A 15,969-nucleotide genomic window follows, 5' to 3' on the forward strand; every position below is an offset into this window, starting at 1 on the left:
CAGTACACTCCATAAATTTTAACTGCATGTGCCCCATCAAAGCAGATATCTAGGTAGTTAGAAGTCCCCCATAACTTGCTTATTCAAGTTGTCTAAATAAGGTGCTTTTCATCTACTTTGGAAACTGGCAGCCCGAAGAAGATGCATGACATTCTGTCACCCTTGTTGGTCTCCTCTCTGACCCTGACCCATTCTACAGAAATAGTTCAAACATTTAAACTCAACTCCTTTTCCCTGGACATCTTTTCTGAAGTGCATTTATCAGGATACTGCTGCTCTCCAGGCATCTGAGCTATGCCACCACACCACTGTGCTCACAATGAGGTCACAGCCCCGAGACCAGGTACAGATTTTTAATTCCTGCCCTTTGTTCCCCGTGCTGTATGCATTTGTATATGGCACTTGAGTCAGGTCCCCCAGTCATCATCAGAGAAAGCACTGAAAACCTCCCCCATAATTCTGCCCTTCAGGACCTTGTTCTTGCTGACCTCACTTCTCACTGGTTTGTGGTCACCGTCCCTGAAGATCCCACCTGAAAGTCCTCCTCTTCTACATTATAGGAGAATGCTGGTAAAGATGTTGTGAAGCTGGGTTCAGAAATTCCCCCCTTCCCTCAAAAAAGGGCTTGTTTCCAGCTTGGATCCATTCAGTTCTACAGGCAATGTAACTGAGGTAAGAGTAAACTGCAGGCGGGAGCTCCTAAACCTGTATTTGCTGCTAAACATCATGTGTCAAGAAAATATATCCTAATTTCTCAGGTTTTGGCCAAACTCCAGTACAATGCTGCAATCAAAGTGAAAACATTCCAAACGAAAAAATGACAAATGTTTACTGAAAACAGTGGCTATTTATACGTGTGTACCATACAAAGACAGATTCCAGTTCCGTAGCCAGCAGCTCAGCTCAGCTGGAGCTCTGCATTACTACAGCTCCTTATTTCTACTATCTGAAACATCTACTTGTATAGAAAAGCATAGACCTAAAATTGCAACTGAATACTAACAACTGCATCAAACAGGTTCTTTAGCTAATTCTGATTGAAGACCTGATAGGTTGTTATACACTGGTCGACATCCACTAGTAATTACAAAGAAAGCACCTACTTTAACAGATTCCTTATCAATAAAATAGAGGCAATGCTGATGAAAGGCAATACACGTTACCTAAGAGCCAAAATACTTCATTTGTAGGTAGTAACTGCACATAGATTAACAGTATAAACAAAACCACAGAGATACATATATTTTCTTGCTGAGACACTATTTCTCCTAAAGACCGTCTCTTGACAATTTTATTTTCATAGTGTAGCAGAAGTACATATTTTTAAAGAACTTTTCGCAGTTAAATGTTCTTAACTGTTTCATCTTGTTAACACTCTGACTCTACAAAAACTTACAGACAACAACAGGTCAAAAAACAGTTTTTTCCTTTAGAACATATTTTTCAGACAGAAATAAAATTTTTGTTCAGTTTTACAATAATAAATTATTTCCCACTGTTCTGATGTTTTCTTTTCCAGAAGATCTTATTAAAAAGCATGACGTGTCAATCAAAACCACAATTAAATACAAATATTCTTATATTTACAAGAAAGACTCATTGCTTCAACTTTTCATTTTCCATAGCAGTTCAGGCAACTCCCTTATCAACAGGAGGTCTTGATTTAAAAAAACAAAAAACCAAAAAAACACAGACCACCCACACCACCAACACACCTGAAACCCAAATAACCAAAACAACTCCAAAATAATCCAGCATGCAGAAATGCAGACTTATCCAGGAAGATGCTCTTACAAACGGGTCCTAGGATTACCAATAAAATTCCATTATCTTACACATTCATTAGTAAGAGTTTAGTTGAAATATCATTCTATCCTTCAACTGTTAGCAATGGTGGAAAAACCTAATTAAAACATGAACAAATCTTACCTGTCGAATTATACTTTTTACACAACGGATAGGAAGGCCTTGATAATTGGATTTGATTATCCATTTTAGGAGATGATGTCCAAGTACTTCAAAGACCATACAGACATCTGGTATTTAATTAAGGACAACTTCTGAATAAACTTGTTGATGAGGTAAACACATATGTTAGTTTGCACGCTGGCTAAAGCAATCATCACTCTGTTTAGAGGGAAAACAGTTCCACCTAAAATGAGCAGAACGTGGTATACGCTTTAGTATACATTTCAATTATACATAAACACATACAAGAACAGTGTCGCAATGTACAACAAATGAAAATAAAACATTTTTATTATGCAAATTCCTGTCAGTTATTTCTACATATTAACAACAGCATCAGAGTGAATAATGAAACAGGTAAATGTAGAAACTGATCTGACCTATTACCTCTCGTTTCTAATAAATTTTAAATTATATTAAGAGAAGGTTTTCACAACAAAATTCTGCACCAACAGAATTTTGGAAAATGAACCATACTAAGTATCTCCTTGATTAGGCTCAATTAAGAATCATTTGATAACAACGACAAAAGTAGTAAGAGAATGGATCTCTTACCACCTACGTTTTTAACTACAGATATTAATGACAATCACCAAAGAATTCCAGAACAAAGAAAATGCAAATTTGGAAGCAACATGCAAAAAAACAATGCCAAAAAGTTTAATTTGATCCACCAACAGAGTTTAGTTTGCCACCAACAGAGGTCAACAGCAGATGATCAGGGAAGAGTATTAAGAAAAAACACATGTAGGAACTTCCAGTGATTTGTAGTTCAACGGCTTCTTAAGTTAGAGATTCTACACTTAATATTCCTGGGTGGGTTATCCTTCTACTGAGACAATATTCAAGATATTCAAGCTAATTTTAAGTTTTATTATCCACAGCATTCTGGCAAGAAATTATGTAATTTGATTATACTGAGTTAATCACAGACATGACCTTAACATCCCTGGAAATCGGAAAGCGTGTTAAAATCTTAACTACATGATAATATGATTTTGCAAAGAATAACACAAACAACAGAAAATTAATTGATGGATACTGAAGGAAAATCTGAATGGATTAAATCAGACTGTTTCAGAGACCGTTCACAGGGAACTACATTGTTAGGGGAGAAATCTGACCTAACTTCTCTAAGTTTAATAAATTAGAGTCTTGGTAATCATCTTAGAGTCACTGTCTTAACTTGTGTCAAAATGAGACCTCGTCTATTGGCATATCATTTACATTCTTCTCAAGTACATACCTATAAGCATAAAACTAACTGAAGTTTTAAAATCTACATCCCCTATGCTGGAGTTAAATCAAAGCTAAAAGTTCTCACAACTGGTCAAAGCACGTTGTGAGGAACCAGTAACATTTTGATCATTGCCATTTATCTCACTTTATGTTCCTCAATTCTTGTGTTAGAGCAAACAGTGAATAATCATTTCCCAATCTCATCAACAAAGTCTACTCAGAATACTATAAATCTCTGTTCCATTCAGAAGAGGAAACAGTCTTGGTTACTTTACCACAGAAGCATGCAGTGAAGAGAATTCACTAGCAAAGCACACAGGCACCCAGGAGGAGACACGGAGCACATCAGCTCTGCAGGGCTTACTGACTCAGCCCTCGCACTGAAGTTACGATGCTACAGCAACACAGATTTCAGGAAGGCAAGACACTGCAGTGTTCAGAAATGAAATTTAGGACACCCGCCCACAGTCCTTCAGACGACTGCTGCTGCAGACTCTCCAGTGCACATTCCTGCCATTCCTTGTGCTTGCAGAAGTGCTAATCCTTGCCAGTAACCACAAGAGAAAGGAGTGTGGGCAAGTGAGCAGCTAAGAGGCAAGGGGAGGCACTGAGAAGGAAGATGCAAGGAGGAATGGCAGAGGCAGAAAGAGAGGGAAGGCCACATGAAAGAGAAGCGAAGTCTACCTGAAAAGAGTGCAACATTGTGCTGGGAGTACTGGGACAAACTGAAGGCATACTGAGGAGGCAGATGGGGAGAAGACATACAGGAGGCTCAGTGTTTGGAGTAGGTATGCAAAATGTGACTGTTGTCTGACTTACTATCCTGACCTGAAAAACAAACTGTAAGCCAGAGTGACCATAACAAAGAGTTTGGGAAAAGCTGTGCTTTAACTGCTAGGAAACCAGCCTTGCAAGCCCCAGGATCTTCCTACAGCACCAACATCCTAACAGATCAGTACGTCCAAAAAGCTCTCCAGCGAAATAAACCTGAAGCCCACCCAGCAGACATGCCTCTTATGAAATGTTCTTCAAAGCAGTTTGGGGAATGTCTGAAAGGGGGAAACTGAGCAGAGCAGCAGAAGTGAGAGCAAACATAACACTGAGGTCACAGCCTTCAGAACTTACAACTGTGCTTTCTTGACTAAACATATGTAACTACCTATCTACAAATACACATTACAGGAGCATTTAGAAATCTGATGGAGGTTAAAGGCTAGTTGAGCTAAATAAAATTAGGCTCTGGTACCAACACAGAACTCTCGATTGGAAGCATTTAGGCTCTATGGAACTTAATTAATGCTGTATATTCTTTGGAGACAAATTTATAATTACAATTATTAAAATCTCTGATTGTATCAGCAATGTTTCCTCCTCTATTTTTTCTCTTGTCTCTACAAACACTTGTTTCATTTTGCGATTATCTGGATCTTTCATTTTATAAATGCTGCACTCAAATAAACATTAAGGGTCTAGTAAATATCCAGTGCAGACAAACTAATAATCTACACTTACTGAGAATACAAAAGTGCTCAAGTTTGGGAATTTTGTTATTTCCTGAAAAAATCTTAACTGCAATAGTTTATAAAAATTTATCAGTCTAGTGTAGCATAACACACGTTGTTAAAACTCCTCTGTAGACAAACACTACAGCTCTTTGGAGAAAGAAGAGTGTTTTCAGACACACCATGCAAGCCAACGGCTCTGCACCTTCCCAGCTCTGTGCTACATGGTTCTTTACAGGTTTCCCTCTTTGGAAAATCCACAATATTTTGTGATATTAGCCAACCAAGGAATTCACCCATCTCTCCTCTGTCTTGCTTTAACTTTTAAATCTATTCCATAACCAATAATTAAGCTTCTATGAAGCATATGTTGTTTTATTTTACAGTCAAGGAACAGCTATTTCGTGACATGCCTAAAGGAAGCTGGAAACAGCACGTAAAAACTCAAATTACAGTATTTCTCTCAGCCTGACTCAATAATGGTCACACAGCTCTAACATGGCATTTTTTAAATGGAAACAAATAAAATTTTAAAATCAGTTACCTGCTCCCTCCCAAAAGGACCTGCACCAAAGACTATTTTCCCTAGAAGATAAAAAGGAGTTAATCAAATAATTAATGCAATCAAGCACTGCTCAAATAAACAATACAACTCAGGATGCTATTCACAAAGAAAAATCAAAGCATAAGATACTTGATATTGTATTTTCACTGGTGGTTAGTACTTTAACTGACTTCCAGCTGTAATTCAAATTTGAGTCCAGTATCAGCCCATGCTATCTACTGTAGCTTTCTGAAAAACGGACTTCTCAGTAAGGCAGGCACATTTGCCTTCCACATAAAACAACTTCTGTACTACCACAGTTTTCAACATGAAGATAAAACTGAAACAGAATAAATCTGTCCAGCTGTTGAGGTTTAATCTGCTAACACAAAGTGATCTGAACCATTATTTTTCACTAGTACATGGTCTCTTTTGGCTTTATCAACTTAAACACTATATTTCAACTAGATAAAGTTTTGCTATGCTTTCAAAATATCACTCAAAAAATTTACTCTTCACACTTAGAAATGGCTCTCACCTTTAATATAAATGTCTAATACATGTGAATCTTAACAATAGTTTTAGAATGTTATTGGGAAACTGCTCTAACAAGAGTATAAGAGACGAGTTCTTTCTATGTGTAGTTATAAACGCATTTTTTAATTCCTTATTTCATATTAATGTTTTACAAGGAACAGCAAGTCAAAATTTCTGATTTCTAAAAATAACCTTAATTATTTTTCAATTGTACAGCTGTCAGTTGAAGACCTGAAGTGCTTTGCTCGCATTATTTTTTTTGTGAACATAGTTAGACAATAGAGATATTTATTAAAAAGTCTTAATAAGCATCTCAGCTCATAAATTAACATCTATTTTTTATACCACTGCAGCAGCACCAAGACACCCTAACAAGGGTTCTTTGCTTCACTGTGTTAAGCAATCTCCTTGATTAAAAGTCTTTTATATTCAGGTTGAAATGACTAGTGGTAACTGTACAGTTTTTTTGAATTAATTTTAATTTGGTGATAAAACCTAGATAAAAAGTAGACTACACTAATTTCATCTATATTTAAGCAGCTTTCTACCATGGTAACTGACCACTGAAGCAACCAGGAAACAAATCAAAATGGGACAACAGGAAAGCAGTTAAGATGCCATTCTGTAACTGACTACATTTGTCCCCACACTCTCATCCTCACTTGTCACAAACCCAAAGCCTTCATAACTAATGTCAAGAGAGAGATGGGATGGAAATTGCTTGCACACTCCTCCTTGAAAGGATGCTTTCTAGTGGGCATTCAGATTAACTGACAGTCATCTCCTAGAGGACAAGAGCTGCTGAAGAGTATCTTAACCTGATCTGTTGAAGATGGAAGGCACATCACCAAAATCAACTTAGTGTTAAGTTCTCTACAGCAGGAACTGTCTCTTTGTCTGGCACCATGAACAATGAGGTCTGTTATTAGGGCTCCAAGACACAACAAGCATACATATAAATTCCATTGTAACAGTAAATGAAAGCCCAGTAATATAATAAGCTGCTAAATATCTAATATAATTAGCAAGGATAACTCACTTGAGCTCCACTCTAAATTCTCCCTCAGAACAATACGCAGTCATAGTTTACTTTGTCTCTCATTTGTCTGTTTTGGGTTGGGTTTTTTTGGTGTTTTGTTTTGTTTGGTTTTGTTTTTTAAAGAATTATTCAAAGGTAAAGCTTTGAAACCTTTGTGAAAAAAGAGGTTACCACCTGGCAAGACCAGATCACATAAACAAGAGGAGAATCTCCATGCTCTTACACTTCCCACAGGAAAACAGAAACCAGCCTCCTCATGACACTTTCTCTTTACTAGTCTAGATCAAAACAATCTTCCTGTAAGCCTCTGTTATTACAAATCTTCTCAGTAGAACTCCAGTTTTTAAGTAAACTAATTATCCCTATCTCTAGCATACCATGAGAAGATTCATGGGAATTTTTTTTCTTTTACTTTGCATTGTGTTTGTAAAAGCTAAGCTACTTTAACTCTGGTGAGTGCATTACACACAGGACTACTCATCACATCTACGCATATTTTGGTATTTCTACATTACATATTTAAAGTAAGACTAACTAGGAAAAAAGACAGAACTAAACGCTTACTTATCTCAGTAGATCATTTTTAATTAAGATGTCATGTTTTCAAAAGGATACGAATGCCATTCATTCCAGAAATTTTGAAGTCATCAATTAGCTGTACAACCATATCCTTGTTTGGATCATTAGGGTCACTTTCACGAACCTAAACCAAGAATGTAAACACTGACATTTTATGAAGAAATTGACAACAAAATACTAATTAGATAGCTTTTCACATGAAGTTAAACAATATTTTGGAACTCTAGGATCATGGCGACATAATAAGTCAGCTATTTAGGAAAAAAAAAGTCAAAGAAGTTTAAAAGCAATATTCTGGTACATTTTTAAATTCATATTACTATTGGTTTAACACTGTTTTGCACTGTATCGCATAAGTGATACTTACACATTTGAGCAACTTTATTTCATCCAAGGCTGTCTCTGTATAATGCTGGGCACTTTTTACAACTTTCATTGCAACGAACCTTTTCCCCCTTGAAAAGAGCAAAACATTTTCAACACGTGCTCTGAGCTAACATACACGTATGCTGAAGGTTCTGAAATTTTAAACATAAGATTTCATAACAATGTATTCTGACAGAAAACACTGAAATTACACTTAAAAACAACTTTTAACAATACTCTGTTAACAGTCTGATTTATTGAATATTTTTTCTCCTTGATGCTAATGTCTTTAAAATGGAATTTGGTTACACGTTTTATCATTCAATTAAGGTGTAACTGTATTTTTTCGTTAAAAATACAACAGAAACAAAAACATTAGCTTACATGTTCAAGACAACATGCAATCTCAATAAGCAATGCCAACTGGTTGAAGAAAACACAATTACACTTCTTTGCGAGTTTCTTTTATGAACTATACTCTTAAACAAGAGCAAAATAAGACTGCAGATATCTTTCTGCATAAAGGTAGCAAACATTTATATAATTTTATTATGCACTTAAAACAAAAGTTACTGCAAACAAAATAATGTATTAAGAAAAAATTCTTACTGCATATCCCAGCATAGCCAGACTGTAGAGAAGTGTCCCCATCCTAACTTTCTAATAACATGATAGCGGCCATTGAAAAGATCACCAATTTTCACTGGATGATAGCCTCCTTTGATGAAAAAATGAGAAAGAATATTCAGGAAACAAACAATAATTCCCAAGTTTTCAAGTGATTGTTGTAGTATAAATTTTCCTTTTCAAATTTTCCTGTACTATAAACAGGAAATCTAAAGAAAATTTGAATCTATTGTTCACATTTCTGCTTTACTGGGCCTGGAGGGAAAAAAATCATGTCCTGTAACTACTTTAGAGTTTATTCACCCTTCTCTCTTATGGCTTTTATTTGTGGAAATATTACCATCTGTTCTCAATTTCCCCAGGCTTATCTTCCACTTCACAGAGAGTACAGAAAAGATCTACATTATTTCTTTATGATACTTGAAGCTTCTCCAGTCAACATATTTTGGATGATTGCAGAATCTCAGAGATTATTTTAATTCCCATTTGCTTTCTACTAATAAAGGCAGCGATAAAATACCTTCTGAGAAAACATTCAGAACACTGCAGATGTTACTGATGTGCTTCTGCTTGGCTGCTGCCCATAGCAGCAATGCATTTTTCTCATGTCTGAGGTTTTTACAGTGCGGAAGAAGAGAAAGCAGGCAGCTACAGGCCTTGTCTGAACTGCCTTTTAACTACCGAAGTCTGCAGTCCTAACTTACACCACTACACAGGTCCTCAAAAGCTCCAATAGATAGAAATGCCAACAGTACAGAGCAGGCTGGAGCTCAGGTTTCTAGGCAGTGCAAGGAGGTGTAGTTAAGCTTTTTATCTTCTTCGTATTTTAAGAGGCATTCTTCCTCCCAGTCAAATATAGAGAAGACAGTAATCACACAAGATTATTAATCAGACCATCTCTCTCTGGTCATTCAAAATGTCACACGCAACTGTTCTTTGACAGGATCCTCAATTATTGACTATTCCACTTAAAATTAAGTATACCCCAGACTACTTTCTCTAAATTGCTACATTTGTTTTGAAATCGCCTGAAATCTTGTTAGAACTGGTACCCACTCTTAAGACAACAATGTGCATATCACTTAATTCCTTGGATTTGGTTCTTAATACCTTTTTATCTGTTGAACAGTGACATCATATCTAGATATATTTATATCCTTTCTTTGCTAGTAACATCTTTTACCTTAACATAAGTTCAAGAGTTTATTTGTGAATGTTCCTTGAATACTTCCACAGCAGATTAATAAATTTATCACAATTGTACTGTAGAACTATAAAGATTCCATATTCAACAGAACGATAAAGTTTAAATAACGTATCGCTTTAAATGTTGGTATGTCCAAACTGAAATTCTAAAACAGATACAGCTTCAAAAAGTTCACATCTCAAATATCACGTTCAGTTTTGGGCCCTTCACTACAAGACAGACAGTGAAATTTGGGAGCTTGTTCAAAATAGGGCAACGAAGCTGGTGAAGGATGAAGAACAAGTCTTATGAGGAGCCACTGAGGGAACTGGGGTTGCTTAGCCTGGAGAAAAGGAGACTCAGGGGAGGTAGACCTTATCCCTCTTCTACAACTACCTCAAAGAAGGTTGTAGTGAGGTGGGGGTCAGACTCTTTTCCCAAGTAACAAATGATAGGACAAGAGGAATTGGCCTCAAGTTGCACCAATGGTTTAGGTTGGATATTAGGAAAAATGTCTCCACTGAAAGGGTTAAGGATTGGATCAGGCTGCCCAGGGAAGTGGTTGAATCACCATCCCTGGAGGTATTTAAAAGACAAGTAGACAGCTGCTTAGGCCCATCGTATAGTGTTCAACTGGCAGTGATAGGTTAGTGATTGGACTCGATCTTTTTCAACTGAAATGATTCCATGATTCTATTAAGGTGTAACTTCAAGTGTATCAGACACTCACTGGTTTGCTCACTGCCTCAACCAAAAGCTGACCCATCCGGCATGGCTCCTGCCATAACACTGCTGGCAGAGACTCAGGCAGCTCTGGCCAGAGCATAAGGGAAGCAGAACTCGCAAGTATTCGTCTGGGCAGGGGCCAGTCCAAACCAAGTGGCAGCAGCAACTAATTGCAGATGGGCAGTGCAAGTCCTGGCTACACACAGCACCAACTTCACACCCCTCCCTGCCCAGCTGCCTCCCAGTTTATACCACCGCAGAAGGTCGAGCACGTTCTCCAGGCACAGAAACGAGTCCAATGGGCAGAGACATGAAGAGCAGCTCCCCCAGCCTCGCAGTAAGGGCTGGAAGTTTCATCTTTTCCATTAAAATTTTACAGAAATCTATGAAGACCCAGATTGGAGAACAACCTTTAAATTTTTTACTCATGAGAAATGTATTTTTACTATCACACTCAGTACTTCATTTCACAAATCACTAGGTATACAGACACCAACACTTTCAGTTAAAAAAAGAGTAAAGGAAAAAGAAGGCTCTAGCACTACAAGGTGTTATAAGGGCTGGAACACTCCTCCTGTGAAGAAAGGTTGAAAGCGCTGGGGTTGTTCAGCCTGAGAAAGATAAAGTTTCAAAAATACCTTATTGCAGCCTTTCAGTACTTAACAGGGACCTGTAAGAATCACAGAAGGAGGATGGGGACAATCTTTTTAACATGGCCTGTTGCAATAGGACAATGGATGATGGTTTTAAACTACAAAAGAGGAGATTTAGAGTAAATATAAGGAAGACATTTTTTACAACAAGAGCAGTGAAACAGTTGCTCAGAGAAGCGGTAGATGTCCCATCCTTGAAAACATTCAAGGTCATGTTGGACAGGGTGCTGAGCAACCCGCTCTAGTTACAGACGTCTCTGCTCACTGCAGGGCAGGTTGGACTAGATGACTCTTAAAGATCCTTTCCAACCCAAAACATTCTATGATTATACTAAGATCAAGACATACAGACTCAGCCTAGGACTAAGTCCCAGGACTCACTTGTGAGAGGAGGGATCTACTCTCTGTTCCATAACTGTGAAGGGAATGTTCATCAAGAGCTACCAGGACAACCTACCTAGCAACTTAAAAAGATACCTTCATTTCCACGGCTGAATTGTATCAACCTCACCAAGAATGTGCAGCATTGCCAAGTGGGAATTCCTTACTTTCCAATGAAAACACAATTTTTGCAACACTCAAACGGATTTACACTCCAGGAAATGAAGGGGGACTCAGACTTACTGAGAAAAACTGTTGACTGTTACGCTGACCACTTCATTTGCAAAAACAAACAGTGTCAGCTACGTATGAAGCTCAAATCTATTTTATATATAAATCCATACCGACAGAAACACTAAAAACAAAATTAAATTTTCATTTCTCTGTTTAACTATACATGCAGTGACAGCTGATGAAAACATTTTAAAGACTAAATATAGTCATATTTAAGACAGCTATCAGCTGGTTTAAAACAAAAACAATTACTACTCTGGTAAATTCCACCAGCAATTCTACTTTTCCATTACTGAAAAAGTTTGCATTTGTGAAATGAAGCAAGTCTGTTGACCTGACAGCAAAAACTGAGTAAAATACTTCCACCTAATTCACTACCAAAGTATCATTTCTTTCAATTTGAGTTTCATCCTGCATGTATCATTACATGAAAACAGTAAGAAGTATAAAAAGTTAATCTCTGTATAACCATTATTTCTTTTCCAACAGATATACTTAGAAAAACTAAAAGTATTTAACAGCTAGTTTTAACACCTCTCTATGGTTTGCAAACAGATTTTAAAATTCAACAATACAAATAATTCTGGAACATTCTACAATCTTCTTAAATATCTAGTCCTATTAAATCATTCTCTTATAGTTATATGAAAGTACCCACAATTAATGTGGCCTTTTGCACTCCCAAAAGGGTGTAAGTAGGCCTTCAAATACATGAAACAATAGCCAGAAGTAATTTTTTTTTCACTAAACAATGTATTTGCTTTTTTAACATATTAACAGCATGACAGTCACTGGTTAAGAATTTAAATAGAGGTAAGTGTGTTTCTAAGAATAGTTTAGGCAAACAAGTGCCTTGTAAGTCTGCCTCTCTGAAGATAGCTTTTGGCATACTTGTGCTTCAAAGGATCATAAACAATAAAAAACTTGGGATAGTTTTTCCCCCATCACTGTCAGGAGAGATAACACCCCACAAAGGAAATCAGCCAACAGCACTGAAGTTGTTAAACTAAGTGTCGATACATTATTTTAGTAAAATCTACATATTGCAAGAATAACAATACTATATATGTAGAAGTCATGTTATTTTGGTCCCTACAGCAATGTCATAACTAATTATAGCAATACAGGAGCATATACTACAGATACCAATAGCAGTAGCATGTTCTCTGAGTATATATACTTGACAAGATACTTTCTACTGTCCTAAGCCACAACAGGAGCAGTTTTGGAAATAATCCAATACCATTCCTGGACATGTTACTCCCCAAGTATTCATGTCACCACCATATTTATCTACAGGTTCTGGACAACCAGGTAGCAACACAACTTAAATGTAGTTAAATGCATTTTAAAAAATTACTTCATCCTATGACAAACATAATTATTTAAGTTCTTCATGATAGACAAAGTATTTCTAAATAGCAGTAACAAGAAAGCATCTATACAAAATCAATAGGTTGAGAAAAAATTATGTACTTTTTGAAAAACAATATAGATATTTGAAAATACACAATGTCTAAGTGGCACTGCTCATACTGTACAAAAAAACCCCTGTTGTGCTATTCAGTGCAGTACACACAGAAAAAAAGTCTCTCTCATAGCCAGCTAGCTAGCTACATGCACTCAAGAAAGAGGGTCAGAAAAATGAGATCATTATTCCTAAACGTCTCCTGAATGTATTGGTAATTGTAGCTAGCTAGTTCTATGTTTGTATAGGGAATTATTCCCTTTGTGAACTGGATGAATGGGAGACATCTCCAGGGTGCAAAGAAGATGACCAAAGAAGCAAAGCAATTCCCATTACATCCATGATGTAACAGACTCTTGGAAAAAAAAAAAAAAAAAAAAAAAAACCTCTAAGTGTTTCAAGGCTTTTCAAAGGAGAAAACCCAGCGTCACTAAGTAGCCCCTGAAAAATCACATAGTTGGGCTTTTTATATGTCCATTCCTGCAACAAATAAAGACTTGAAAAGCATTTAATGTAAATTCAGTGACACCAGCAGAAGTCATTTCACAGATTTAAACAGGCCCTGGAGGAAGCCCCCAGGGAACAGAGGTTAGTCTGCTTTACACCCACAACTGTTAGTTGTCTCTTTCACATCGGATGCTGATTCAAACTAACCAAATTTCCTCATTAAAAACACTATTATGACTATTTACTAACTGCCAAGCAATGTGGTGAAGGTGTCAACGCACCACATAGTAACATACCCTTAAAAAGAAAAAATTAGTAACAAAAATACACCGGCAATGGGAATTACAGTTAAGAGGGAAAAGGCTGAATTCTGTTAAAAAATCAGTTACATACTCCCTCATCAAAACTGCCCTCCTATGACATTTTAGAAGGGGGTTGAGAACATTCAGAAATCCTGGGAGATTGGCGTTTTGGAGATAAAAATAGGAAGGAGAGAGACACTCCAGGAATAAAATAGAATTCCCAAATATTTATCTTCTACTTTGTAAGTACGGGTAAGGTTACTCAAAAAGAAAAGCATATTCAAACTAATAATACACCTCTCAAAGAAAAACAATCCCTGGAATTCTTTACCAAGTAACTTATTCATTGCCATATTGAATACAGAATGAACAAACAGAAACTCTGTATGGCCCCAGAGCTTCCCAATCTGGCCACTCAATTCAGATCCTTATGGTGATCTTTCCCAGCAGACTGAAAGGAGGAATCATACTCATCAATCTGACACGAAATTACTCTCAGAAAATAAGTAAATCATCTAGTGGAGCAACAAAAACACTGTTGACACAGAAATAAATAACATTTATGACATCCAAATGAACCAAAGTTTGAATCGTCTTTAATATACTTCATCAGTTCAGAGCTCGAAGACCAGAAGAATTCAGAAGAACCTTTAAGTGTACAGAAGTTCCCTCTAATTCTTCAAGAAACTTGCAAATATTCTTAGTGTAACATAGTTAATTTTAAAAACATACAGATCACACTACTGACCTACTACCATCACGAAGACTCCAGCTAAACAGGTAACTTCTAAACAGACTGTAAACTCAGACTATTTGTTTGCTTTGTGATCTAGTTTCTCCAGATGGTGACATTTTGCAAGAGATACCAGAAAAGGGACAACAATGGACTGTTCGAAATTAAAAGCAGCCCTTACTTCAGGGAAGAATTAAGTGGGGGCCTTGAAACACTTAATCTCAAGGAAATACAGATGTTTACAGTAAACACATGTTTAAACAACAAATCCTTACTTACTGATAGAAGATGATACAGATACCAAAAGAGTTCTCTTAGGGAACAAATGTGTTGTAGCAGGAATAATTAAAAAAAAAAATACTAACGTGCTTTAGTGACCTGTCTTTCATTCCCCTGCTGCAGCCTTCAACATTGAGTTTGAGTTTATTGTTTGGTTTTCACTATTCGTATCTGTAAGCCACTTAAACATTTCATTAAATACTAATAAAACTTCTTACACCAAAACGGCACAGTCACTTTCAATTGTTAAATCTGAAGATACAAAACTACTTGTTCCAAGCTGGGAGAAGGAATTCTTAAAATAGCACACCTCCAGGCTTACATAGGAACTTCTGATTAAGAAAACATCATCAGATTTGACACAGAAAGTGTTTCTTCACAGATATGTGGAATATAGAATACTAGATATAGTCAGTGTGCTTACAGTCCTTTTTGGCTGTTCAAAAACATTAATCTGAAGTGATAAAAGTCTGATGTTTCCTAAAGTAAATCCATATCCTTGAAATCTACTATGATAGATAACTCAAATTTGATAAAAGCAACTACAAAAATGATGGAAATCAGGAGCTAAGCCAAAGATGCAGAGATACTCAGACAATGCTGAGGGCTGTGAAAGACAACATGTGGAAAAGGAGTGTAACATCTCAGGCTGGTGCACGTGAGAAAAGGGGGAAAAAAAAATATACATATATATATTAAAAAGCAAATGTAGTCGATGAAGGCAATTTAGAACCTTTCAGAATGTGTGAGGGGTTGTGTGTTTTGTTTTGGGTGTTTTTATTGTTCTTACAACTAGAATCAATTGAGAAAAGTTTCTTCTCTATTCTTGGAACTAGCACATGAGGAAGAAAACAGGGATGCAGTATTTGTGTACTTATTGCAAAACATACAAATAAGCTATGGCTATTTGAAAAAGTAAAGCTGAAGACAATTGTGTATCTGGACCTGAAATAAGCAGTTGTTTTATAAATAAATTCCATAATTAAAGATAAGGTCTCTAAACACCTCCCAAGAACCAGCGGTAAAACTGCACGACAGTGTTTACCCTCATTGACAGTGCTGAATTGTACACACCTTTACAGTAATCTGCAGGATCCTCTTGCTCCTCATCATCGGACCCTAAGATCTCCTCCTCTGGCTCTGGCGGGGTGGGCTCTGG

The 15,969-nt window shown here is 36.7% G+C and overlaps 1 protein-coding gene across 1 annotated transcript in view; it reads right to left on the reverse strand.

Moving 5' to 3' along the window:
* SRPK2 (SRSF protein kinase 2) overlaps positions 1–15,969 on the reverse strand; it is a gene marked incomplete at its 3' end in the record, with an annotated part of 72,258 nt that overhangs the window by 14,222 nt on the left and 42,067 nt on the right. Inside the window, exons 2-6 of the mRNA XM_008936567.1 lie at positions 15,885–15,965; positions 8,384–8,492; positions 7,776–7,863; positions 7,445–7,532; positions 1,930–2,036 (exon numbers count right to left, since the gene is read on the reverse strand). Of these exons, the coding sequence (XP_008934815.1) occupies positions 1,930–2,036; positions 7,445–7,532; positions 7,776–7,863; positions 8,384–8,492; positions 15,885–15,965 (473 nt within the window). The remainder of the gene's footprint in view (positions 1–1,929; positions 2,037–7,444; positions 7,533–7,775; positions 7,864–8,383; positions 8,493–15,884; positions 15,966–15,969) is intronic.

Source organism: Merops nubicus, unplaced genomic scaffold, assembly GCF_000691845.1.
Source record: "Merops nubicus isolate BGI_N331 unplaced genomic scaffold, ASM69184v1 scaffold15183, whole genome shotgun sequence".
Taxonomy (NCBI): Eukaryota; Metazoa; Chordata; class Aves; order Coraciiformes; family Meropidae; genus Merops; species Merops nubicus.